This window comes from Oncorhynchus gorbuscha, linkage group LG08 (assembly GCF_021184085.1).
Source record: "Oncorhynchus gorbuscha isolate QuinsamMale2020 ecotype Even-year linkage group LG08, OgorEven_v1.0, whole genome shotgun sequence".
In the NCBI taxonomy this organism is placed as follows: domain Eukaryota; kingdom Metazoa; phylum Chordata; class Actinopteri; order Salmoniformes; family Salmonidae; genus Oncorhynchus; species Oncorhynchus gorbuscha.
The window spans coordinates 16,728,012-16,755,976 of NC_060180.1; the positions used below are offsets into that span (position 1 = coordinate 16,728,012).

A 27,965-nucleotide genomic window follows, 5' to 3' on the forward strand; every position below is an offset into this window, starting at 1 on the left:
CATCCCTCCAAATGCACTGTCGCTCCTGTCTTTCCTGCTGCTGTTCACTCCTCTCCACCAACGTGCTCCTAGAGAATAAAAAAAATATGCTTCCTCCTCTTTTGGCAATGTGACACATACTGTTTCTTCTTTTCTAGCAGAGAGGCTTCCTCTCTAGCTGAGAAGGTGTTTTATAAAGGTGTCCTGTCTCAAGTCTTGAATGCAGGGTGAGTGTAATGTATGTGTGATATTGTTCACTCAGTCACTAGTTGGATACATCTTGTCCAGTTCCCTGTATTGACAGCTAGCACGTATGGTGGAAAATTTCATTGCATCAAATGGTTGTTCTATGCAACAGAATAGAGTATTCTTAACTATTGTGAGTGTGTTCTACTGAGGATTGGCCTCTGGGAGATAACACTGACAGGAGATTTATGATGTCTTTTGGGTGATAAAACCTAAAGAGCATTCCAGAGCCTGAGTTAATGTTTCTGTTCTATACCGTACCAGGGAGAGATGGTTCCAGTTTGGAGTCGGGGGGACAGACACTGGTCTCTACACAATGAAAACTGTTGACACAGCAGATACTGTCTGCTATGTATTATAGGTATCTTTCATACAAATCTTAACCTTGTAACCCATTCTATATATCTGGTCGTCATGTAGGTTGAAAGGGGTGTATCTTGGCTATAAAAGACCTTTGTACTTTTGTCTCGGGGCTCTCAACGAATCATCTGAGTGTGAATCGTCGACCAGCCATGACCAGCCATCATTACCATAGAGCACTCAATCGATTCACTTTATTAATAAGTGATTCAAGATTTAGTTTAAGTCTAACTCTGACTTGCGTGATAAGTTTGTCTCTCATTTGATAGAAAAGAAACTAACCACCACACATGACATCACTGGCTTTGCTAATTGAATTGTGGTGCACCTGTTATAACGTTATAGTCTACTCAATGGGGAGATTTTCCAGTACCTTGGCAGAGGTCACAGTTCGCTCACTCATGGGGCCACACTGTTTAATACATTTCTAAAAGACAAATTCAAGACTATTCATAGGCCTAATGGGTGACATTTCTATTCTCTAAGTGACATTTTAACAAATTAGCTAGTTTGTATAAATCACAAAATGTCCTTCGGATTAACACTTTGGCATTAGACCACACATTTTAGCAATCAGTTATGTCAATGGCCAGACTGCATGTTACCCCTGGAAGCAAATCAATTGTTTTCCATTTTCCATACATGCACTGGTGGTTGAATAAATGTGAAAATATACAGATGAAGCATATACATTTTAACTAATTAGTTTTGATCATGAACATGCATCTGATAATGAATATGCATATTTAAATGTGTATGATGTGAGAATGTGTGTGTATGTGATTCTTTTAATGAAGGTAATGCCAAAGAAAAATGTCCATCCTGGATGGACAATAAACGTTTTATTCTCTTCTATTGAAAGTCAACTTCCACTGTCCTCTTTGCTGAATATGTTTCACATGTTCACAGCTCATTTGTGAATGCATCTGGTTTGGAAAGCAAGTTAGTGAGGGTATTAGTTTTCCTTTGTACCAGTGATGAGAATAACTATCTTCAAAGTATTGACTCTGGACGCCGGGTTGTGAAGTGAAAGCTTCTTTTAGTAATACTACTTGTTCACGTTACATTTAACAACTTTAGATTCTACAAACAATAAAAGAAAGTTGCTAGTGAAAGTCAGGATAATCACTTGTCACATAACTGGCGTGTTCTTTGTTTTTCTACTACCTGTCGCAAGGCATTCTGGTACTTGCAGTCAGTAGCGTAATCCAGTACTAACCAATACAACATAAATATGTATGTAGTGCTCTCAATCTCCATCAAACAAATTCTAATACAATTGCATATGTAAATAACTGTGAAGAAAATATCTTTAGATACAGCTCAATGGATGAACTGTAAACATTAACTCTGTAACCCATTAAAAGTTACAACATCCTCCCCCTGATGAAAAACTGTCTTCATCTAAATCTCTAAGCAGTATATCAACTGAATAGGTCTTCTCAACAAAGTACCTGAAGCAGTACGAACTGAATATGACCTAACTAGGCCATCTGGGCCTGGAAACAGTTCCTCAATCATTCCTGATTTCCAGGTTTGTCTGGGTGTGTTATCTTCTCCGATGAGTACCACGTCACCCACTTTCAGTGGGGTGGGCTGTGATGTGTCACAGCGGTGTGCTGACTTTAGATCCAGCAAGTAGCCTTTTCGCCAGCTGTTCCAGAAGCTGGTCACAAATCTCTGCCTGTATTCCATCTGCGTATAATTTTCTCCTTGTTTAGCATTGGATGCTGAGTGTCTAGCAGAGAGGATGTAGATATCCCTAGCAGAGAGGATGTAGATATCCCTAACAGAGAGGATGTAGATATCCCTAGCAGAAAGAATGTAGATATCCCTAGCAGAGAGATCTGTTTTTGTTCCATTTGCAGTGTGATCATCCGGTTGTTTGCTAGTCTCACTCCAATCACAGCTCCCATGAGCTCCAGGTGTGGCGGATTCATTTTCTTGAATGGACTTGGATGCGCCTAGACTTGTCGTTGTTTCCGTGTCTTGTGATTCACCTTGCAAGTAAGCTACTGCACCGTAAGCCCATTCACTTGCGCCACAGAACATGTGTAGTTTCAGTGTGTGGCTGTTCTGTGGCCGCATGTCTGTTCTGTACCTCCTTGGTATGGCGAGCTGGTGTAACTGGGTTAGTTCTGAACACCACTGTTGCCATTCTCATGTTAGATCAGGTGGTAATTCTTCAACCCAGCTGAGTCCCCTCTCCCACATTTACTGGAACATGCACTTGATCCAGATGGTGAAGGGGTCAAGAAACCAACAGGGTTGAAGATGCGTGCAGACGACTGCAGAACACTTCTCTTTGTGTTTTCCTTTTGCTTTAGAATGCTCAGTAGCGGCCTGAGGTTCAAACACAAAGCAATCTGTTCCCGGTCTCCATACTAAACCTAAAATCTTCAGCACTACTCCATGTGTTTCTAGCGCCAACGGGTGGTCAGTTGTCGTACTCTCCCATTTTGTTTTCAGTTCAGGTGAGTTGGTCATCCACTTGCAGAGGTCCATGCCTGCAATCGACATCATTCGCTTTGCAGTTGTTGTCACAAGGTAAGCCTCTTCAACATCTCATGAACTTGCAATGAAGTCATGTACATAGAGTGACTCTCTTAATATGTCTACAACTTCTGGTTACTTTGTTTCATATTGTTTCAGGTGCTTCCTGATTGTAGCTGCCAGCAAGAATGGACTTTTTATCCTACGCACACGCAGCTCCTCTTCATTTTCTCCCCTTGGTGGGCCTGTGAGCCATTGAAATTTCATGGCGTCTCTGTCCCTCTCTGCTAGGGATATCTGCAGGAAAGCCTTCTTGATGTCTGCCATGAATGAGATCTCATGTAGTATGAACCTTATCAGAACGCTGAGCAGATCAAGATTCAGGTTCGTTCCTGTGAGTAGACAGTCATCTTCATGGGACGAGGCATCAAACACCACTCTCAGTTTTGTCATAACCTTACCTTCTCAGATGGTGAGGTGAGGTAAGTAGTATTTTACGTTTTCTGTGCTTGATGCGTTGTCCTTGTGCACATCCTCTGCCTGTTGTAAGTAGTCCTCTACTACTTCATTGTATCTGCTGTACAGCATCACATCCTTCTTCAGTCTTTTATTCAGTCCTTCAACCGTTTCTTTGTGATTCTATCATGGTCTCGTTTCCATGGCAAACATGTGTTATCGTCCATCTTTGAAGGTGGTTGTTTTCTCAAACCTCTGTAGAGCCTTATTTTCTTCTGGGTTCTGTGTTTTCTCGCTTATAATACCCAGAGACTCAAGCTCTCGGAATGCATGCAGTTGTTTGGAGACTAGTGTGTCTTCATCAAGTGGGATGAACATGCATGTTGCCTTGGCGTCACTTGACATGGACACTGGTCCCTGCACCGACCATCCAAAGGTGCTCTCTAAAGCAACCAGCGTCTCCGTCAGTCGCTCCACGCTGCCTGATACCATCTGCCAGTAGTAGTCTGCTCCTATCAGGACAGAGAGTTCAGGATCATTGTCATCTCCTGGAAATTCTGCGAGCTGCAGTCCCTTTCTATTGAGCTCATGTTTAACCTGTTCACCGGGAACCTTCATCACAGCTGTGCACACTTGTGTGGTTTCAAATGCCTTTTTTACTATTCTCTGCTGTGTGTCCCAGACATTCTCCAAGACGACTTTCACTGTGTTGCGTTGGGGCTTTGCTGAAGCAGAGGAGCCAAACGTGTGAAGAGCGAGTGCCTCTTGTCTGATTACTGGTATCATCAAGCCCTTCTCAAGGTTTTCATGTACGAAACTTCTCTGATTGCCTCCATCTAGTAAGCAACGAGCTATCTTCCTGCCCGATGGGCCTTCTACCCATGCCTTTGACGTTTGTAGCAACACAGTGTTCTGTCCATCTGGTTTCATCTTCACTGAATGGGGAATAACTGAGGAAACAACAGCATCTGCAGAAACAGTAGGGGGTTGCACCTCACTCCTCTTACCAGTACACTCAGCAATGCTTCCACTTGTTTCACATGACACATCTTTGAATTTAAATAATTTTGCTATGCGTTTCTGTCCTAAACATACAAAGCATCTTCCCATTCTTTAGTTTCTCTTTGCGTGTAGCAATATTGTGGTCAGGGCAGTTTGTGGTCTGCACTATCACAGAATAGACCGTTTTGTTCCTTCTTGCTGGCTGTGTGCAGTGCCACAGCAGATGGCACCTTGGGTCTTTTTATTTTAATTTCATTGGAGGAGCAAGACTTGTTCCATGGTTTGCTCTCTTTCTGTTGGTTGCATGATCTCGTCATTTGTAGTGCTCTTTCCCTGCTCTGAACCTCCTTCTGTAGGAAACTGATGATTTCATCCATCATCTACTCCCCTATGATGACTATAGTCATGAGCTATGTCCTCTGGAATCATCAACAGTAAGATTGGGCATAGTAGGCTTCCATAGGTTTCTGACACTACACCCAGTGACTCCAAGCTCTTAATCTGAATTTCACATTCATCATATAGCTGCCTCAATGCATTTAGAACAGAGGATTTTTCCACAGGATTAAGATTCCGCAGCTTTACCATGTGAGCATCATAGTTTCTGTCTGTTAACATCAGTCCTGCTACTGACTCAGCAGCTGGTCCAGTGAGATACGTTTTCAGATAGGTAAACTTCTCTTTATTACACAGTGAATCATTGTTGTGATTAGCAGTCTCATACTGGCTCCAAAACTCCTGCCACATACTGACATCTCCATAGAATTTTTCAATAGTCAACTTTGGTAGCCTTACTCAGTTTCTCTGTGATCTGTTTGAGTTAGCATCAATCACCCATGCTGGTAGTGGATTGCGGTCCTGTTTTCTCTTTACCACCCATTGTGAACGGCTCTTCAGCATGATAACACGCTCTTTGTAATCCTCCATGCATGCAAACTTCGCCTCCAATCCGTCCAATGGCGTTAACTGTTCAATTCCATGATCAAGTTCAAACAAGCTGTCCTCCTGAGCTGACAGCAATTCCAACAATGTACTCAAGTGATCGGTATCCGGACTTGACTGGATTATTTCCACGTCAATCTGATTCAAAATCCGTGTTGAGGCACCTCGATTGGTACCCCGCTTTCGTCTCAGTCTTTCTGCATTATGCCGACGTTCCTCCTCAGCCATTTCAGCCTCTTCATCCCTATGATCTTCGTTGCAGCTCATTCTTCCCAGGTTTTGGCACCCAAAATAACTATCTTCAAAGTAATGACTCTGGACGTCAGGTTGTGAAGTGAACTCTTCTTTTAGTAATAATACTTGTTCACATTACATTTAACAACTTTTGATTCTACAAACAATAAAATAAAGTTGTTAGGGAAAGTCAGGATAATCAGTTGTCACATAACTGGCGCATTCTTTGCTTTTCTACTACCTGTCGCAAGGCATTCTGGTACTTGCAGTCAATAGCCTAATCCAGTACTAACCAATACAACATAAATATATATGAGAGAACTACAATCTCCATCACATGAATTCTAATACAATTCCATATGTAAATAACTGTAAAGAAAATATATTTAGACACAGCTCAATAAATTAACTGTAAACATTAACTCTGTAACCCATTAAAATTTACAACACCTGTACAGTACTGTACGTGACAAGGAAATTTTTCCATTATTATATCAGGTCAAGTTGTGCTGGAACATGACAGTAGTAGATACAGTGAGGGAAAAAAGTATTTGATCCCCTGCTGATTTTGTACTTTTGCCCACTGACAAAGTCTGTCATTTTAACAGTAGGTTTATTTGAATAGTGAGAGACATAATAACAACAACAACAAAAATCCAGAAAAAAGCATGTCTTAGTACTTGGTGTTATGGTTACACTTGGTGTGCAGTTGTGAGGCAGGGTGGACATACTGCCAAATTCTCTTAAATTATGTTGGAGGTGGCTTATGGTAGAGAAATTACAATTCAATTATCTGGCAACAGCTCTGGTGGACATTCCTGCAGTCAGTATGCCAATTGCATGCTCTCTCAATTTAAGACACCTATGGCATTGTGTTGTTTAAAAAAATGCACATTTTAGAGTGGCCTTTTATTGTCCCCAGCACAAGGTCCACCTGTGAAGGAAATCATGCTGTCTAATCAGTTTCTTGATATGCTACACCTATCAGGTGGATGGATTATCTTGGCAAAGGAGAAATGATCACTAGCTGGGATGTGCACAAAATGTATGCTAAAAATTTGAGAGAAATAAGCTTTTTGTGCGTATGGACCATTTCTGGGATCTTGTATTTCAGCGGTGGTGGAAATTCAGTACTGAGAGAGACTTGGTCATTTCTTCAAACAATCATCTTTATTTAATATTGATGAATTATTGCAATAATGAGGCTGGTCAACCCCCCACCCTTGAGTGTTGGAACGAGTAACCTAACCTTTACACAAACAAAACTATATATAGCTGACACTAACAATGTTCAGTCATGGTTGGTTCAACCCCCCTCATGCAGACCAAGGAGCATCATAAGCCACTCTGGGTTCATCCTGTCGTTATCTGCGCGTAGGTTGTTGTCTTATCCCCACCCTGGCTGAGTTTCCCAGATGCAAAGATGATTTTGAGACAATGAGGGATTGTTCTGCTCCTAAACTATCTCTAGTAAAACACATTATTGTCTATGTAATGCAGTCTATAACTCACTTGTCAGCTCAAGCCATCTCTGGTGTCCATACGCCCAGATTGGCTGCAGGGAACTAGAGTGGAGCCCATGAAAACACAGACACTAGTAGAACAGACATGTATTTCTATTAGTTAAATATGAATTGTTATCCATCAATATCAAATAGATCAGTTAAATATGTAACTTTTCTATCAAACAGCTCATGAAACATGGGACCAACACTTTTAGATGTTGCATTTATATTGTTGTTCAGTAATAGATTACTTCCCCAAGTCCCCCTTTTAAGCAAAGCTGTATGTTTCTGATTCCTATTGACAGCAGTGACTAAACGCTTCCATTGTCAGTTGTACAAATGGCACTAGGTTTGGGGATATTGTCCATTCTATTATGTGGGAAAGAATAATGACTGTAACTTTCATAGAGCCAGCAATGGATTTTGGCACTGAGAATTCTTAGCTTCATCTGCTACAAGCAGAATGAGCACCGTGCTTGGCAAAGCACTTCCAAAGGCAGCCTTGAGAGAACATTTAATGTGTGATAATGTTGTCTTTCCTGTTTACAATGTTCCTTCTAGTTTTTCTCAACATGTCCTCAGCAACACAAGGTTGTTTCACAATATCTTGTGTATGCATTATTTTGATGATATGTGTTATGGACAATGTTGGTCCTTCAGTAAGAATACACTTTATACTTTTACAACATTACAATAGTTCATAATGTGCTAACTAGATGTAGCTACACTACCCCATGCATGACTTCGCTGGAACGTTTCTGATTCTCTGGAGGCACAGCATTGACCAAGCTGTAGAAAGCCTTAACAGAAATGTTTCTATAGCAATCCATCGTACAGAGCAGATAAACAGATGGACAGATGGCAGCTGTGGGATTTGAAAATCAATCATCATTGTCACTGTCCCCGCTTCGCTCATCATGCTCTGTCCCTCTTTCAGACGTCAAGAGCTGCAGGCCGGCTTCAAAAAATCTGATTCCTTTGGATGTATCGACTTTTTAAACTGAGAGTCAAGGAGGGAAAATAAATGGGTCTCTTTCATGTTTCATTATATGATTCCCTGCTTAGGTGCATCTACCTATTTTGGTCATCTTCTTGTATCGACAGACTGTTTTTAAGGCCTTACGCACAATAAAGTAGCCGCTGGGTTTTTCTGTTCTTTATAACACCCTTAAAATTTACAGCGCCACTAACACAGCCAAAGCCTCAGGTCAAGTCTGTTGTTAGAGCCAAGCAAACCTGACGGGCAGTATAAACACAAGGCTCTCATTTCCACCTCAGACAGCTTTCTAATCTCAGGCAAAGGCTCTGGATTTACGACCACTATTATCTAATATATATGAAGGACAAGTGTCCGGGAACCTAGCCTGCACCTTATCCCATTTCTCACGTGGACGCATTATGCTAACAACAGAAATTCCTTCTGAAATGAATCCTGCGGATAGTTGTTGTATTTATGGCCACTTTGAGGATAGAGATCAGTGGTGTACACAGATATACAGTATCCAGTGTAAAAGTGGCCAGACTGCGGCTCTGTGCAGCTCGTTGGCTTGGATTTTGTTTTGTTCCGGGATGCTGATTTTGCAACACTCTGTTAATGTTGTGAGTGTATGCAGAGTTTGTGTGTGTGTGCGTGCGCTATGAGTGTGTCTGCAGTGACCAGTGATAGTGCATTTAAAGACTATATTGGATTGTGTGTGAGTGTCCTTCTCTGTGAAGTCCTATTTAGTGTCTGAAAGCAGAGTTACCGGGATGAACTGAACACCTATCATCTCTCACCTATCATCTCTCTCTCTGTGCAGGTAAGAGGTATAATGTAAGTGAGCATTTCTTTCTGAGTGTTCTGACCGGCTGAAGATCCAATGTTGAACAGAGGAGAATGAAACTCTAACAAACAGTGGCTGAAGCAGCCCAAGCTCCAGTGGATTATGTGCTGTCCAGCCATATTTAGTTTGTTGAAAGTGCCTGTTACCATTTAGTAGACTCGCGACAAGCTATGGGGTTAAAGCTAACCTTCACTAGTAGGAATGTATGCCTAAACGTATGTTTCAGTTGAACTTTTGCACAGTTTGACTGACAGCTAACATGGCAAAATGTGCCATAATTAAAAGGACAAAACACACTATATACAGTATCTGTTGCCAGCAGTTTTCTTTGGAGGTTGCATTTGGCTGTGGAGAATTTAAAAAAAAAACATGTTTCAATGACTCCAACCTAAGTGTATGTAAACTTCCGACTTCAACTGTATATTTCTCTGGTCATCCCCAAAGCCAACTCCTCCTTTGGCTGCTTTTCCTTCCAGTTTTCTACTGCCAGTGACTGGAACGAATTGCTCAAACCACTGAAGCTGGAGACTTATATCTCCCTCACTAACTATAACCATCAGCTGTCAGAGCAGCTTACTGATCATTGCAGCATACACACCCCATCTGTAAATAGCCCACCCAACTACCTCATCCCCATGTTATTTTAATTTTTGTTTGCTCCTTTGCACCCCAGTATCTCTACTTGCACATCTCCTGCACATCTATCACTCCAGTGTTAATGGAAAATTGTAATTATTTCTCCACTATGGACTATTTATTGCCTTACCTCCCTAACCTTACGACATTTGCACACACTGTATATAGATGTTTCTATTGTGTTATTGACTGTACGTTTGTTTATTCCATGTGTAATTCTGTGTTTGTGTCGCACTGTTTTGTTTTTTATCTTGGCCAGGTCGCAGTTGTAAATGAGAACTTGTTCGCAACTGGCCTACCTGGTTCAATAAAGGTAAAAAAATACCATCAACCCCGGACTGTCTTGTCTCATTACGCACATCGGGTTCCCATTCCCCCTGATTAGTGTATATGTGCCCTCTTTTTCCCTTGTCCTTGTCAGTCATTGTTATCGTGTCCATTAGTCTTGTGAGTACCTGTGTTGTATAGGCTTCCATGCTATGTGTTATTGTGCACTTGTTTTACAGGTCTCGTCCTGTGTATTATTTAGAGGTTTACACCTCACTCTTTTGTTTGGGTGGAGAAAATAAAAAACCCTATTACGTATTCCTGCGCTTGTCTCCTATCATTATACAGTGTGACAGTGTTATTGTAAGGTAAATCAATAGGGGCCTACAGTGGACTGAACTTGAAAATCTATAAATAACAAATTAATATATACTGAACAAAAATTTGAACGCAACATGTTCTTTACATTTTTCATGAATTTAATTAAATATGCACAAAAAAGCTTATTTCTCTCAAATGTTGTGCACAAATTTGTTTACATCCGTTAGTGAGCATTTCTCCTTTGCCAAGATAATCCATCCTTCTGACAATTGTGGCATATCAACAAGCTGATTAAACAGCATGGTCATTACAAAGATGCACCTTGTGCTTGGGAGAAAATGCCATATTGGAAACAAGACATTATCACACAGTAAATGTTCTCTCAAGGCTGCCTTTGGAAGTGATTTGACAAGCACGGTGCTCATTCTGCTTGTAGCAGATGAAGGTAAGAATTCTCAGTGCCAAAATCCATGGACATGGCTCTATGAAAGTTACTGTCCTTATTCTTTCCAACATAATAGAATGGACACGGTCTCCTTTGCCAATATAATCCATCCAGTTGACAGGTGTGGCATATCAACAAGCTGATTAAACAGCATTTGATTAAACAGCACCTTGTGCTGGGGAAAAATAAAAGGCCACTCTAAAATGTGCAGTTTTGTCACAACACAATACCAAGGTGCACCTGGGGGAGAGGGGGGACCCATGTCTTAGCCTCTGTCCAGTCATGTGAAATACACAGACTAGGGCCAAATGAATTTATTTCAATTTACTGATATTCTTCTATGAACTGCAACTCAAAATCTTTGAAATTGTTGAATGTTGTGTTTATATTTTTGTTCAGTAATACTAATACTAACATATCTTTAACAGAACTCAGAGCCTATGCCTTTTTTCTCTGAACCCCTGGCTTTTCTGGGGTCAGAAGTGCTGATGTAATACATTGTGCCATGTGCTCCATTCAGCCTTATACGGGCAGACAGCCCCTCTAGATCTGTCGAGTGTAACCACCCACCACACAGGACAATGCCCTAATGCACATACACACCATTTGAACAAAATACAATATATGTCAACACACAAACTGACACAGTTGGGTTAGAGGTCATGAAGTCATGTAAACGTACATAACAGAGCACTGCTATCGCCCTGGAACAAGATGAGTAATTTATGCACTCAACCTGTGCTACTCAACCAACACTGGTCTGCTGCAATGTGAAGTGAGGTCACACACACACACACACACACACACACACACACACACACACACACACACACACACACACACACACACACACACACACACACACACACACACACACACACACACACACACACACACACACACACACACACACACACACACACACACCACCACCACCACCCACCAGACACAGTTTAAATAGCATTGCTTGAGGCACAAACATTTATCAGTGTCCAGAGAGCCTCCCTGAAAAAAAGCTGTTGTCTGGGCTCTATTTGACATTTTTACAGTTTATGTAAACATTCAGTGAATTTCTGAGGTATTTCAGGTTGAGAGCTTTCCTTAAGGGAGCAGCAACACCATCCGCATATAAACTTAGGTGAGAGAGAGCTCTTTGGCTTTTGGTGTGTTGTTGTGAGGTGAGGGTGGATGCAACATAAGCTCATTTGTACAGATACTAGTGTTACTGTGGCTGCACCTGGCCTTGAATTGGCTAATTCCACAGAGGAATACACATTTTACAGTAACACCAATCCCCATATGTGAAAAAGAAGCAGGCTGTCGATTTGTGTACAGTCAATCCATTCAGAATATTCAGTAGACAAGTTGAGAGCTAAACCAAACATTCCAAGATCATCTGCAGTTTACATAAGACCAAGCCCTTTGGTTCCATATGTATTTTTCTCATGCAGTTGATAAAAAATGTTTTGTTTTTTTTTACCCATGGGACAGTTATTCAATTGTTGTGACTCCAATCAGTGGGATTGTAATTTCGTATAATCTCTATGCAATTGGAACGGTTTGTATAATGTATGACTGACCATTTTCATTATTTGAGCTGGATCTTGGCCAATGCTGTGGGTTATTGTGTGTAATAATTTAATGTTTGCGGATCTATGAATATTCAATTCACTTGTGTGATGAATACTGTGACAGGGCTTGCCAATTTGTAACCGTTTGTATAATAATCAGTAGGAGAACAAAATAGCTCAAATCTGCTTTAGGGGTTACCAGGGTACTTTTGGCACATTAGTAATTGGCTATGGCCTGCAACAAAAACCTGCACAGCATGCTATTTCCACTTGGTCATGTGGTAAACCTAGGCCATAGTCCAAAATTCCCCATAAATCAAACCGAGATCTAGAAAAACAGTTGATTGGAAACAATGAGTCTTCTGATAATGGTCCTTTTGACACAGCAATATTCTCCCTCGCCTGTCTGCCGTTTGTTTTTGTCTTTTTGCTCGATCATCATTGGCAGAGCTTTTGTAATGTCAGCCACAAAGGCTAACAAACTCTGGAAGGCCCTATGCGCGCGGCTTGCGTGGGATCAGGCCAGCATGAGATTTGTGGGGGTCTATTTCGCAGCCGGCAGGGGCCGGGCAGCCTTTAGTCTAGCATGAGACAGCCAAGGGTGAGCACCCGAGTTTTCACACACTAAAGGTGCGAAGGGGAGAACGCACTCCGGGGATAACACCAACCGAGACAGTGGGAGAGCGACAACCACCACCATGCACCAGACCAGTTACACGCACGAGGTGCGCAAGGAGAAGTATGAGCGCTCCGATGTATTCGAGGAGCCCTACGGCCCTGACGCGTCGGCGGGCGACTCGGCCATCCAGGGCTGGGAGAGCCTGCAGGAACTCAACAGCCGTTTCGCCCGCTACATCAACCGGGCACGCGTGCTGGAGCAGCGCAATGCCGTGTTCCGGAAGCAGCTAGAGACGCTGCAGCGGATGGAGGAGGTTAGCGGGCTCGAGGAGGCCTTTACCGAACAGATTGGCCTGAATCAGCAGCGCATCCGGGAGCTCTCCGCTGACCGTGCCAAGCTTGAGCGAGAGCTGAAGGACTCATGCCGCATGCTGGACGAGTTCACCAACAAGTAAGTGATGTCCGTGAGTTTGAAGGTGTGCGTGCTTGTATTTGTGTGCGTGCGTCAGTAAGGGTAGTGTGTTTTTTTAAACTGATGTGTGGGTCAGAGAGAAGGAAAGTGTGGATGGGCCACCGCCTGTGAGTAACCAGTGCAGAGGTGAGGTGCCCTTCTCTAGACCAGATGCAAAGTAAACTGTTTGTATGCTGGTGAAGGCTTAGTTTCCCAGATAATCTGACTGTGATACATTGTGATACATTGTGATACATTGTCCACCTGTTGAAAGTCTGTCTTCAATAAAGGGGTTTATTGACATGGAAATGGCAGGTGCTGTGAGTTCAGTCATGGTAAGTGTCATGGATTTCTATCTTCTAACACCAAGACAGTACTAGGAAGAATACTGCACAAGTGGTTGTGTGTTGAAAAAAGATAACAAACATCCCTTTCAAGTGCTCTCAAGGGGAGTCAGGTTGATTAAGGAAAATGAAGAGTTAATAAAAACGGAAAAAAATGATGTTTTATTGTCACACAGATAGGTGTAGTGAAATGTGTTGTTTTACAGACATTGTAAAGTCAGAAAAGCCAGATAGAGAAACGTCGATCCTCTCAATGTGCTCAATACACAAACTCGTGCAAATGACAGAGCAATTACAAGGTAGGTCACACAAAAGTCTTGAATTTATGTTTTGTGATTATGTTTTTGTACTCCAAAGATACAGAAATGAATGTGAGTATCAAGAACAGCTGCGGGGTACACTGGAACAACTCAACAAGGTATGTGTGTGAGTCCTATGACAATTTCACCCGTTTAATTTAATGTAAAAAAAAACTCAATTAAATCCAGAAAAAAATAATTTGATGGACATTCTCCATTGGGCTTGCTTTTTAGACCAGGACTAGGCCTAATCTGTTTGCGGGAAACCTCCTAAAATGTTAAACTGTAATACAACTGCTAAACTGTCCTGCTGCATTAACCATAAAACACAACTTGTGAGCAAAGTTTTGTGCATAAGCCCTGTGCATGAAAGAGGCTTTGCAATGTGGAACAACAAAAAGATCAAATATATTTTCTGTCTGGTTAATAATCTACAAGCTTTGTCCAGAGTGGTAGAATCATAATTATATTGTCTAACTGCAATCCTGATAGGACTTTGGGGCTGAGAGACAAAGCTTAAGAGGTCAGGACAATACAGTGAGCTCATGGAACTGAATTAAAATGTCTTCTCACATCGCTGTCTTTCTGGGTTCGTGATATCAGATGCTTTAGACATAATGGAGGAATGTACTAGTGAAGAAAAGGCTTTGTGTGGTGTTCAGATGAATAATAACCGCAGTGTAATACTGTGTGAGGCTTTATGAGGAGTGGATATCTACCTATCGACTTGCCTCTCTCTCTTCTCTTTTGCTCCTATCTTCTTCTCTTCTTTTATTTTCTCTTCCCTCTTTTCCTCTCCTCTCCTCTTGTCCTCTCCTCTCCTCTCCTCTCCTCTCCTCTCCTCTCCTCTTGTCCTCTCCTCTCCTCTCCACCTCCTCTCCTCTCCTAGGAGGCTGACTATGCCCTGTTGGGGAACCTGGAGTTTCAGATCCAGTCCCAGTTCCTTCAGGACGACATCAACTCCACCAAAGACAGACACAGGAAGGTAAGAGGTATACAACCTACACATCATCTGCAGTCTATTACAAACTCATTCTGCCTTTATATTGTACAATCATACAATTAGCCCTGGGGGAAGTATTTTAGGTCAGTGGAGTGTACTAATCATTCAAAAAATACTTATTGGAAAGGAAACCGGAACAGTGTGCATAGCATATCGTCTTTCAACCTGCAGATGTAGGATCATAAATTGACCAGTCTCGCAACAGGAGTAACATAATCCTGTAGCAAGAGGATTTGATTATAAAAAATATTTGTTTTCATAGGCCACAGTAGGCTATTAGGTGTAGCCTAGCGCTGCATTTCTGTATACACTTGCATGTCGTACTGGAGACCAATACACTCCCTTCTGTATTTATTTAGACAGTGAAGCTACAACTTTTAATTTGACTCTGTACTCCAGCATTTTGGATTTGAGATCACTTTATGTATCTAGTCCCCCCATTTGAAGGTGTCATAAGTATTTGGACAAGTGTATTAAAGTGTATTAAAGTAGTCAAAAGTGTAGTATTTGGTCCCATAATCCTAGCATGAAATGACTACATCAAGCTTGCGACTCTACAAACTTGTTGGGTGCATTTGCAGTTAGATTTGGTTGGGTTTTGGATTTTGTTGTGCCAAATATATATTAATGGTAAATAGTGTATTTTGTCATTTTGGACTTGTAACGACGTTCGTCTGTTGTAAGAAGGAGTCAGACCGAAATGCAGCGTGTAGGTTAAATATGACTTTAATGAAATATATCGCGGTACATGAAATAACTGAATAAATACAAAAACAACAAACGGAATGTGAAACCTATTACAGCCTATCTGGTGAACACTACACAGAGACAGGAACAAACACCCACAAAATACAATGCGAACTCAGGCTACCTAAATACGGTTCCCAATCCGAGACGAGAATCACCTGACTCCAATTGAGAATCGCCTCAGGCAGCCAAGCCTAACTAGACACACCCTTAATCATACACAATCCCAATTAATACAAACCCCAATACTAAACACAACATATAAACCCATGTCACACCCTGGCCTACCCAAACATATACCAAAAACACAAAATATAATGACCAAGGCGTGACAGGACTCACTTTGTAAATAAGAATAGAATATGTTTCTGAACACTTCTACATTCATGTGGATGCTAACATGATTTCAGATAATCATGAATGAATTGTGAATAATGATGAATGAGAAAGATACAGAGGTACAAAGATTATTCTGCCAAACTATGCTAGCCTCTCACCATTACCAATAACAGGGGAGATTAGCATTTTTGGGGGTTATGATATTTATCCCTCAGGAGACTTTATCAGAAAGTAAGAATCCAAAATCCTGGTGTATAGAGCCAAATTAAACATTTTAGCCTCACTGTCAATATGTGACTAGTTTCAGGAAACGAGGGCATTTTTCGCACATCACAACTTCACAGGAGAGCCTTCTGGAACATGTGAACGTTCATGTGCCTTAAAAACAAACTTGTCTGCTGAAAATACGAATAAAATATCTGTAAATACGAATAAAATTGTTAAATGACAAGCCTAGTTGGTTTAGCCACGGAAAAAGTCAACTGAGACAATGAGTGGGCTGGACATGCCAAGAGATGAGTTCGGATTGGTCTGTCGTGTAGCAGGCTTCTGTCTATAACATGAGCTGTTACATGAGCTGTCAGTATGTGTAGGTAATCCTTTCCAACCCAGCTTTTTTGAAAGATATCACATAGTAGAACTGCACAACTGTTGCTCTCCACTTTCTGGAGGGCCGAGTTTTGAAATCAGTGGAATTAGAGTATGATAGCTAAGGAGATGGAGGAAATGTCTGGTGTTTGATTGCAAATATGCAGACAGAGTCGAAACGAGAACACACAGAAGGCTGTTGTATAAAACACCTGTTTCCGGATTACATCTTCAAAGTAAGGACAACCATGGCATCCATGACAGCTAGCTAACATTGAACCTGGTTGGTTAGCTACATGTCTAAACAAAAGACTCCACTATGCAAGTAACCATTTCAATAGAATGTTCATGATGTCACTGTGACAACTGTCTATAGACATAGCTGGTAAATTCTCTCTGGCTATCAACTCTGATTTCAGTGCACTCTCGTCTGAGTGTAGCAGAGCACAGAATAATAACTGAAGAATTTACGAATGCTCAACATGCGTTGTGTCAGTAAATGTTGGCAAAAAAGCGTAATTAAATTGTTGCCAGCAGCACAGTTGCAGTCACCAACGCTCTGGATAACATAAAAGCAGCCTAACCAGCTCTGCTAGGGTGAGTAAAATGGTCAGAGTGAGCTGTTCTCTCATTTGTGTCTGGAAGTAGCTAACAAGATAGCCAACGTTAGCCAGTTAACTTGGGTGCTTGACTGCCGTTGTTAGGTCAGAACGCTCGGATCAACCCTGCACCTTGGCCACAGCGTCCAGTGTGATCAAAGAGCAAAACGCTCTGAATTTACAAACGGACAATCTGAAAACGCTCTGAGTTTATGAATGCCCAGAGCACACTCTGGCACTCCAGATTAAATTTACAAACCCATAGTATAAACCAGCCTTTAGTCTTAAAATCTTTTGTTGTTTAGTATTCACATGTGAATCCTTAAAGAGATGGGTGAGGCTAAAACTTAACAGGGTGTGAATGATGCTGAATGGGTATAGACAAAAAAGAGCTCTCCAGTAGGTGTACTAAAACATTCAAAGACCATTTTCTCAAATGTGAGTTTACAAGTTTATCAACTTTCAAAGCAGAATTACTTTCCCATTGTTCCTCAACTGTAGTGTATGATATACCATTTTCTATCTCTGAGTCTCAGAGTCTCTACAATTTCAAATTTTGCTACATAAGACAGAATCGAGCCGGTCGGTCACATATATATGGAAAGGAGTGTATCTGTCTTGTGTTACTAAGCTATATAAAACAACGGTTGTCGATATGCATGTTACGAATTTTCAAAATGCATGATATGTTATGAATCCCAATTTTGTGGTGGCTAACGTTAGCTAGGTGGCTAACGTTAGCTAGGCTAGGGGTTAGGGGTTAAGGTTAGGAGTTAGGTTAAAAGGTTAAGGTTAGGTGAGGGGTTAGCTAACATGCTAAGTCGCAAAAAAGTACTAAGTAGTTGCAAATTTCCTAAAGTTGTCCGGAATGAAATTCAAACATGCAACCTTTGGGATGCTAGACGTTCGCCACCTCTGCACCCCGACCAACAACCGTACTTTTGTTTTTCCTTAAGTAACCTTCTGTCATATGTAACAATACCAAACGTAACATACTGTGTCATACTATTTTAAGTGTCCCGCGTTTACATTTACTATGTTATGTCTAGTCTATGAGACCAGGCTGGCATTTCAGGTAAACATTTTTACATTTGAATGTGGCAGTAGTAGGATGTACAGGGGTAGGATTTTTATTCTGTCTGCTGCTTTAGCTTTTGAGCGAGCAAGAGAGAAAGAGAACTGGAGGTTTTCAGTGAATTTAGGTAAATCACAAGGATTATTAGATTTTTCTGTGATCAAATTAAGATGTCACATCCGTAATGCTTTGTTTACATCCACCAGATGGACCATATAAATCCAATTTATAAATACTGAAACTAAATCAATGACGAGTGAATTTAACAACCCACCTCAGTGCGTTGGTGTTTACCCTGCAAACACATTTTATTTGCTTAGGAAACATACTTAAGAGGCTATTAAATGTATAATTGCACACATATTTACTCTTAAATTCTTAATCAGGTTAGGCCTGTACTGATGCAGGTCAGGCAGAACACCTCAGAGAGTCAAACAATTTAGACACATTTAAAGGCTGTAATGATGATGAGCCCAGTGGTCTACCAAACTCTTCACACCACTGCCCTCATTTACAGAGGCTACAGAGGCTGCTGGTATTGGCTAGGTCATTAACAGCCCCTTGTAAACAGACAGACAATATTACCACTGCCTCTTTAGCCACATACTGTACCACATTTTACTAAACCTTTTTCTAAAGGACGTACCTTGTTGAAGTAGGCTACAGATGTCGGATTTTAACTTGATCACTCGTTTTTCACAGATAATTTTCCTGATGCATCAGGAAATTCAAATGAGCCTTGTGATTCTCGGAAAATTAGCAGTTCTCTTTCTCCATGCGGGAGAAGTCGAGTCATTGGGATCAGAACTTGCTTTCAAAATAAGATTCGCTCTCACTCACTCAAACGCTATGCAGCCGTACACATCAACAACCATTGTTTTATATAGCTTAATGACACAAGCTAGATATTGGTCTCCACTAGGCTATGACATAAAAATGTCGAAATGAAATTAAGGTTACGATTGAACTGTCAACATTTAGTTCAATAGTGGCCTGGGGTGGTCTAGCTGTTAGGGCTGCTGCCTTTCATGCCCACATATAGGTCTACAGTGTCGACGTGGGTTTGATTCCAGCCATTGCCCTTCTGGCACAAATAACTGGTCCTGTGTGGCTCAGTTGGTAGAGCATACAACGTGAGTAAAACATGTTAACCTTCGCGAGGCTGCCGGCCCAGACTGCATCCCTAGCCGTGTCCTCAGAGCATGTGCAGACCAGCTGGCTGGTGTGTTTACGGACAAATTCAATCAATAACTATCCCAGTCTGCTGTTCCCACATGCTTCAAGAGTGCCACCGTTGTTCCTGTTCCCAATAAAGCTAAGGTAACTGAGCTAAACGACTATCGCCACGTAGCACTCACTTCTGTCATCATGAAGTGCTTTGAGAGCTGAGTCAAGGATCATATCTCCTCCACCCTAACTAACACCCTAGACCCACTCCAATTTGCTTACCGTCGAAATAGGTCCACAGACGACACAATCACACTGCACACTGTCCTAACCCATGTGGACAAGAATGCTGTTCATTGACAACAGCTCAGCATTTAACACCATAGTACCCTCCAAACTCGTCATTAAGCTCAAGGCCCTGGGTCTCGACCCCGCCCTGTGCAACTAGGTCCAGGACTTTCTGACGGGCCGCCCCCCAGGTGGTGAGGGTAGGAAACAACATCTCCACTCAGCTGATTCTCAAAACTGGGGCCCCACAAGAGTGTGCTCTCATCCCTCTCCTGTACTCCCTATTCAACCATGACTGTTTGGCCATGCACTCCTCCAACTCAATCATCAAGTTTGCAGATGACACTACAGTGGTAGGCTTGATTACCAACAATGACGAGTCGGCCTACAGGGAGGAGATGAGGGCCCTCGGAGTGTAGTGTCAGGAGAACAAACTCAACATCAACAAAACAAAGGAGATGATTGTGGACTTCAGGAAACAGCAGAGGGAGCACCCCGCTATCCACATCGGTGGGACAGCAGTGGGGAAGGTGGAAAGTTTTAAGTTCCTCAGCGTACACATCACGGACAAAATTAAATTGTCCACCCACACAGACAGCATGGTGAAGAAGGCGCAGCAGCGCCTCTTAAACCTCAGGAGGCTGAAGAAATTTGGCTTGTCACCAAAAACCCTCACAAACCTTTACAGATGCACAATCGAGAGAAACCTGTCGGGCTGTATCACCGCCTGGTACGGCAACTGCTCCGCCCACAACTGCAAGGCTCTCCAGAGGGTAGTGAGGTCTGCACAACGCATTACCGGGGGAAAACTACCTGCCCTCCAAGACACCTACACCACCCGATGTCACAGGAAGCCCAAAAAGATCATCAAGGACAACAACCACCCGAGCCACTGCCTGTTCACTCCGTTACCATCCAGAAGGCGAGGTCAGTACAGGTGCATCAAAGCTGGGACCGAGAGACTGAAAAACAGCTTCTATCTCTCAGACTGTTAAACAGTCATCACCAACATTGAGTGGCTGCTGCCAACATACTGACTCAAATCTCTAGCCACTTTAATAATAAAAAATTGGATGTAATAAATGTATCACTAGTCACTTTAAACAATGCCACTTTATATCATGTTTACATACCCTACATTACTCATCTCATATGTATGTACTCTACTCTATACCATCTACTGCATCTTTCCTATGCTGTTTGGCCATTGCTCATCCATATATTTATATGTACATATTCTTATTCATTCCTTTACACTTGTGTGTATAAGATAGTTGTTGTGAAATTGTTAGATTACTTGTTAGATATCACAGGTCGGAACTAGAAGCACAAGCATTTCGCTACACTTGCATTAACATCCGCTAACCATGTGTATGTGACCAATAAAATTTGATTTGATTTGGTTAAAGATTTAATTCTCACGGGGGACCAGTATGAAAATGTAGGCACTCACTATAAGTCGTCTGTTAAATTATGTAAATGTAAATCCCCCTGATTTACTAGAATTAGTTACAGATTTCAAATATGGTAGCTGGGAAGTAAGTTGCCTTGCACAAGCCTTAGCTTGGAACAGCTCATAGGAGCAGGAGCCTACCTCCTGTGTCTGTAGTGTGAGGCAGCTTGATGTAGTACACCCCCCTGGACAGGGAACGCTAGTCTATCACAGGGCCTTACCCCCAATCTTCATTAGCTACTTAAGCTGAGTGGTTCCATGTTTACAGTCTTTGGTATTACTTGGCCAGGGATTGAACTACCAACCATGGCCAGCCCTCTATCAGGCAGGATTAGGCGGCCACCAATGGCGGCAGATTGACGAGGGCGGCATTTTCTGAGCTAAACGGACCAAGACGCACCTCCAACAAGTACAAATAAAGCCTCACGTAATTCTATCCAAAAACCATTTCAATTTCTCTCATCCTGTGGCATATGGGCTTTTTAGGTGAGTGCTGATGCAAACCTGTGGTATGCAGTGCCCACTTTGTCAAAGGCAGGGGCACAAATATTTTGCTTATCCATTCCCAGCGCGCCTCTCCAATGTGCTGTTCTAGAGACGCATCGCTGCGGCGTCCACCAACGTTCTGTCAGAAATATGATCTAACATACAGAACCAGTCAAAAGTTTGGATACCCCTACTCATTCCAGGGTTTTTCTTTAGTTGGACTATTTTCTACATTGTAGAAACTATGAAATAAGACATATGGAATCATGTAATAACAAAAAAGTGTTAAACAAATCAAAATATAATTTACAATACACATACATACAATACACTATTCTAGTTTTGTAGGGGTGACTTTTTTTGGTCTCACCTAGGGCGGCAGAATGGCAAGGACCGATCCTGCTCCTAACCTTTCGATATCAGTGCGGACCCTAACCACACGGACACTGAGTTGGTTATGGATATTGTGTACTCTACAGACCCTGGATTCAAAATACACAGTGCACGCACATGTAATACTGAGGAAAATAAAGGGATGACATACAGGGTGGGTATATTTAATAAAGTTAGGATTAGAGTACATAGACGTTGTGTACTTTACTCTAATCCCAACCATATTAAATACACCCAAACTGTATGACAGTCCCCTTTATTTGTTATAGTCCAGGATCTAATATTGTATTGGGGAACGTCTTAAATGCAATGTTTGTGTGTTAAAGGCAAAGTTTATTTTTCATTTGATACAGGAGCAGGATGTATACAAGATCATTTCAAGTCAAATATAATGTTAACTCATCCCCTCTCCTCCTCTATTCCTCTCACCCCACCACCCTCTCCCTGTAGAACCTGGCAGAGATCCAGACCTACGTGAACATCCTGCACCAGATCAACCAGACAATATCCCTGGTGCCCAACGTGGCCGTGGGCATCTCTGAGGTAAGGTCACCAGGCATCTGTCTGTGTCCAGGGGAAACAGCTGAGTCAGACCAGGGGTGTCAGACCAGATAACAATAAAGCCCCAAGGGTCACCAGTGGAATCAGCTATGTGAGCTGAACTTTGTGTCTTTGAATGGAAAATGTGTTGTGATGTGTTCCAATGTGTTAATGTGCACTGACATTTCTGTGAAATAATATACTTCTGTTTATTATTATTATGACAGTTAATCCCAGCTCTGTGTGTCATGTTGTCCCTTTATAGAAAGTATGTTGATGCTGTCAGTCTGTAAGCTGTTTGCTGGCCTGTGATCCCTTTGTGTGATCTCTATGTGTTATAACTGGCCTGTGATCCCTTTGTGTGATCTTTATGTGTTATAACTGGCCTGTGGTCCCTTTGTGTGATCTCTATGTGTTATAACTGGCCTGTGATCCCTTTGTGTGATCTCTATGTGTTATAACTGGCCTGTGGTCCCTTTGTGTGATCTCTATGTGTTATAACTGGCCTGTGGTCCCTTTGTGTGATCTCTATGTTTTATAACTGGCCTGTCGTCCCTTTGTGTGATCGCTATGTGTTATAACTGGCCTGTCTTGTCTCTGTGTGATCATTGTGTATTATAACTGTCTCTGTGTGAAGGAGCAGGAAAAGCAGCTGGCCCAGAGGAGAGTTCCAGCCCTGCAAAGCCAGCTGGAGGAGTACAAGAGCGCCCTCTGCCAGCTCCAGGCACAGAAGCTGCATCTGCAGACCGAGGTAGGTTCCTGTCCATTACTATGATAACTTAGCGAACATTTCATGCTCAAGTGTTTGAAGGTGTCACATTCCAACTAAACCCCTAGGCCCTACTCTCTATGCATATTAGTGAGGAAGGGAGATGAGGTAGCCACTTGAATTGAGGTAGACACTTTACATGTACCCATGGAGGACAGTACATAAATTGGTTGTAGTTGCACAGGGGCGCCAGTAGGTGTCAGTCATCACCTTTAGATGAGTGAGTAAAGATGATACAAGCAACAGAGAAGCGGGGAAATACAGGTGTATCTCTTAGAAAAATACTAGTAAAAACTAAAAGACATAGAAGGACAAAAAACAACTCTCAATGTCTACCTCAAACTGATGCATAAGTCCATGTTTATTTTCTCCAAAAGTTGTGAATCTATTGAATCAATGAGCATCCCTTCATTTTAGTTGTTTGGTCCCTACCTCTGCTTTCTTCCCAAATGATAATAATATAATAATATATGACATTTAGCAGACGCTTTTATCCAAAGCAACTTACAGTCATGTGTGCATACATTCTACGTATGGGTGGTCCCGGGGATCAAACCCACTACCCTGGCGTTACAAGCACCATGCTCTACCAACTGAGCTACAGAGACACACTTTGTTCATTTTCTGTAGCCTGTACCTCATGACTGTTTGTGTTTCCTAGCAAAACATTTTCAAATGGCATTCTATAACTCAGACTGTTTTTAAATTTTGTGACTATAATTGCAAGAAATCTAAATATTTTAATGAAATAATTATCATATCTCTAAAAATTCTAAAGGCTCAATTTTCAAACGTATACAGGTTGCCATGAAGGTTGAATATGTACGTGGGTTGAACACCTGTGTGGTACTACATTTACATTTACATTTACATTTAAGTCATTTAGCAGACGCTCTTATCCAGAGCTACTTACAAATTGGTGCAATCACCTTATGACATCCAGTGGGACAGTCACTTATCCTCAGAGAGTACAGTAGTCATGATGTTCTGATTTATTCTGTCTTTTTAAAGTCAGACAGCTGGCACGTTAGCATAGTTCGATGACCAAGCAGGAATGACAACTATCGCTTAAATAATAAAAATTAAGTTGAACCTTTCTATATGACATCTATTCTGTTTTTTATTTTATTTTTTAATAAGCAGTGTACAGTAGCATACCATATGATAAAATGTTTCCCACCTCTATATTGAAATGATAATCAGATTTCTCTCTCTCTCTCTCTCTCTCTCTCTCTCTCTCTCTCTCTCTCTCTCTCTCTCTCTGTGTGTGTCAGACCTCAGTGTTGGAGAATTCCATCAAGAGCACCCAGGAGAGCTATGACGATGAGATCCAGCTGTACAACGAGCAAATTGAGTCTCTGAGGAAGGACATTGAGGAGGCCGAGAGGTCCCTGGAGAAATACACCAACGAGTGCCGCCACCTGGCCATGTACCAGATCTCCCTGGAGAATGAGCTGGAGAGGTACAAGAGGATCATTGAGAATGAGGACAACAGGTAATTACTAACCACAACACACAGTGACCAGTGTCCTGCTACTGGATATTAGGAAGCACTTCAATGTCTTGACTCTGCAAAATCTTGTAGTAGAATATCAGCCACATGGTGGCAGTGTTGGATATTATATTTGTGTGTTTTCCACCTCAGATTTGTTCAATCATGGTTGAATATCTCTTCAGGAAGGTTATTTATTTTTAATGTAATATTTAATCCCCTTTAATATGGCCTAATCCTTCTTTTGTTTACTTTATCAATACATCTTTTCTTTACAGCCTCACAATACAAAAATGCGAAAGTAATTAGAAAAAGGACGAAGGAATTTTCCTCTTAGAATTACTAATATAATGTTTAGTACTAACACATACAAATACACTATCACATGCTGCTTCTGTGGTGGTGTCCTAACTGATTTTTCTTCCTCATTCTCTTCCACAGGTTGAATTCAGCGATAATTGGGACTCCCATTACCTTGTTCACCACCAATTACCGCTTTACCCACACACCCACCATGTCGAGCAGGGGCAGAGGTGAGGACATGCCACGTCTCATTCCACAGCTTCTTCACACTGATAGTTTCCATACATACGGAGCAGACACGTAACAACCCATCGTCATCATAGGCTATAACCACAGCTAGAGCCCTAATGAAAACAGCCACATAGTTTGCTGTTTGGGGTTTTATGACTTTGAGATATCAGCCACTATATAAATAAATTTGATTTGATTTGATTTGATTCCCCCCCCAGTTAAAACAACAAACAATGGATCCTCCTGAGGTCTATACATGGATAATGGTGATCGTGGTTGGGAGGATCCAGGTTCTGCAGGAGTCCTTTCCTCCTTCGATAATGTGTTTTGAATTTTTTAAGTGTGTTTTGTCTTATATAAAGGTTTCTATTCATGATCCAGGTTAGGATGGATGATACAGGTCCCGCGGAAGTCCTTTCCCCTTCAATAATATTTTTTAGAATTTTTAAAGTGTTTTGTCTCATATAAGATGTTTATTTTGTTTATCTGCCAGACATCACCCAAGCCGTCCAGGACATCAGCAGTGTCAAGCCTCGCCAGAAGAACCTGGCCAAGAAGGTCACGAAGAAGAAGGAGATCAGTCCCAAAGACGTGATGGACAGTGGCCAGGACGAAAGAGTCGGTGGAGCTGAACACATGGAGGATGAGAAGCGAGGGATGGAGGAGGAGGAGGACGAGGTGAATAGAGAGAAGCAGAGTTCGCTGTACACGGGTGTGTCCCCCCAGGACGTCCCAGACGGAGCTCAGATCAGCAAGGCCTTCGACACGCTCTGTAACATCGTCAGAGACCGCATGAGGAAGTACAAGAAGCCAGAGCCAATTGCTGACTTCTATACTAAGGGGCGCTATGTGCTGGTGACGGGCGACGGCAGCTACCCCCACCCCCATTTCTACACCTCCAGCCCCTCCGCTGGACACGTCTTTGTCACAATCTGCGACGGCATGGTCTCCCCTAATGACCCCTTCAGCCCATACACCCCCTCCCCTGACCCCCCTCATCCACAGCCCATGCCACCCCCTTGCCCCTGTATTCCCACCCCACCTTCCGACGGAGAGGGTGGCAAAGGTGACGATAAGGGCGGAAAAGGTGGTGGGAAGGGGAAATCTAGGGACGTAGATCCTACTCCCCCCCCACAGCCCAACCCTGCCCCAGCTCCAGGCCCTGATCCCAAAGACCCCAAATGCCCCAGCAATCCCTCCGGACCCAAGGGGGGTAAAGATGACAGTCGCCGTAGGGGCCTTTCTCCCATACCCTCCCCCCGTGGCGCTAGCAGCATGCCCCCTGACACCATGAGCTATGAGAAGGTGGAGATGGTGGAGTCAGTGGAAAGGTTCTCCAACGACCGCAAGACCAAGGGTTATGAGGAGACGGCCATGGTGGTGGAGACCATGATTGAGAAGACCAGCAAGAAGAAGCACTGAGTCTGAGGAGATTGACCTCGACCAAAAGAGCTGGACAGACTCCTCACAAGTTCCACCTCACCTTATGCCAGCAAGAACAAACAATGAGACCAATATGAGACTCTGCTAAAGACATTCTAAAAACACTGTTCAACCGTGGATGAGACCAACTGCTATGAGCCAGTCCTCACATAGGAAACTGCTAAAGACTCCTTCCACATTCATGATACTGCTCCTCCATTTACTCACGCTCTCTGGCTTTGTGTTCAGCAAGAGTTAGCTGGTTCCATAATGCTGCTGTTGTTGTTTCTACCTACGCCAATACCTTATGCCTTTACTGTCTGAAAACTCAAAGTACCAGCATCAAAACAACAGAACAAGCCCCCCCCCCCCCAAAAAAAATAAAAAATAAAGTGAATAAAAACATGACTTTGATGTGCGAAAAAAATGGATTACATGCTACTGCCCTCATGGATGTTTGCCACCCTTCCAAATCAAACCTTAACCCAAACCTCCACCCAAGACTTAATTTGCTCAATTGAATGCCATTGACCTCCCTCAACACAGTCTTGCTGTGTATAAAACTGCTTTAATAATAAAAAAAAATATCACGTTCCACAAGCATAAAGCTCTCCTGTCTTTGTGTTTTAATGTTAAGACGGCTGTTATGACACACGGTTGCTTTACAAACAAACGCCCCGCCCCCAGTCCCTCTCATCATCTCATGTAGTTCCAAAAAAGATGAAACGATTCATATTATATTCTTTGAATAATAACAGCTGATGTTTCATATTTGTACTTTCTATGTACTGTATGCAGACTCTTTTACCTGCTTTATAAAGATGATTGAAGGGTAGAGGCGATGGATGCCTCGTTTTTATCTGATCACCCTGTTTTACTTAGGTACTAGAGGAATATGAATTGCACCAAAGTGAGGACACTACACTAAGTAAGCTAGTGCAGTGTTTAGTAAACACCGGGAGTCTCCCAGCCCAGAGTGAAAGGTGTTACCTTGAACTCTGCAGCTACTGAAGGAAAGACATGAATGTTTCATTGGGGTGATCTGGAGGAGCAGACAGCGACCTCTGAACTCTGCATA

At 42.2% G+C, this 27,965-nt stretch overlaps 1 protein-coding gene across 2 annotated transcripts; it reads left to right on the plus strand.

The window, feature by feature from the left end:
- Positions 1–12,781: 12,781 nt before the first annotated feature.
- On the plus strand, positions 12,782–27,490 carry LOC124041259 (filensin-like). 2 transcript variants are annotated; one of them, XM_046358636.1, is made up of 8 exons: positions 12,782–13,349; positions 14,051–14,111; positions 14,882–14,977; positions 22,581–22,673; positions 23,314–23,421; positions 24,714–24,934; positions 25,373–25,464; positions 25,959–27,490. In XM_046358636.1, the coding sequence occupies exons 1-8, from the start codon at positions 12,979–12,981 to the stop codon at positions 26,885–26,887; spliced, it is 1,971 nt and encodes a 656-aa protein (XP_046214592.1). In that variant the 5' UTR covers positions 12,782–12,978; the 3' UTR covers positions 26,888–27,490. The 2 variants fall into 2 exon arrangements, with proteins under 2 accessions (XP_046214592.1, XP_046214591.1); XM_046358635.1 differs by having other exon boundaries at positions 12,783–13,349; positions 23,308–23,421.
- The last annotated feature ends 475 nt before the right edge of the window (positions 27,491–27,965 follow it).

Bases quoted from the DNA above. Each gene is read 5' to 3' on its own strand.
- LOC124041259 (XM_046358635.1), top strand. From the start codon at position 12,979: ATGCACCAGACCAGTTACACGCACGAGGTGCGCAAGGAGAAGTATGAG. The intron at 13,350-14,050 runs GTAAGTGATGTC...TGTACTCCAAAG, and splicing joins CTGGACGAGTTCACCAACAA to ATACAGAAATGAATGTGAGT. The intron at 14,978-22,580 runs GTAAGAGGTATA...CTCTCCCTGTAG, and splicing joins CCAAAGACAGACACAGGAAG to AACCTGGCAGAGATCCAGAC.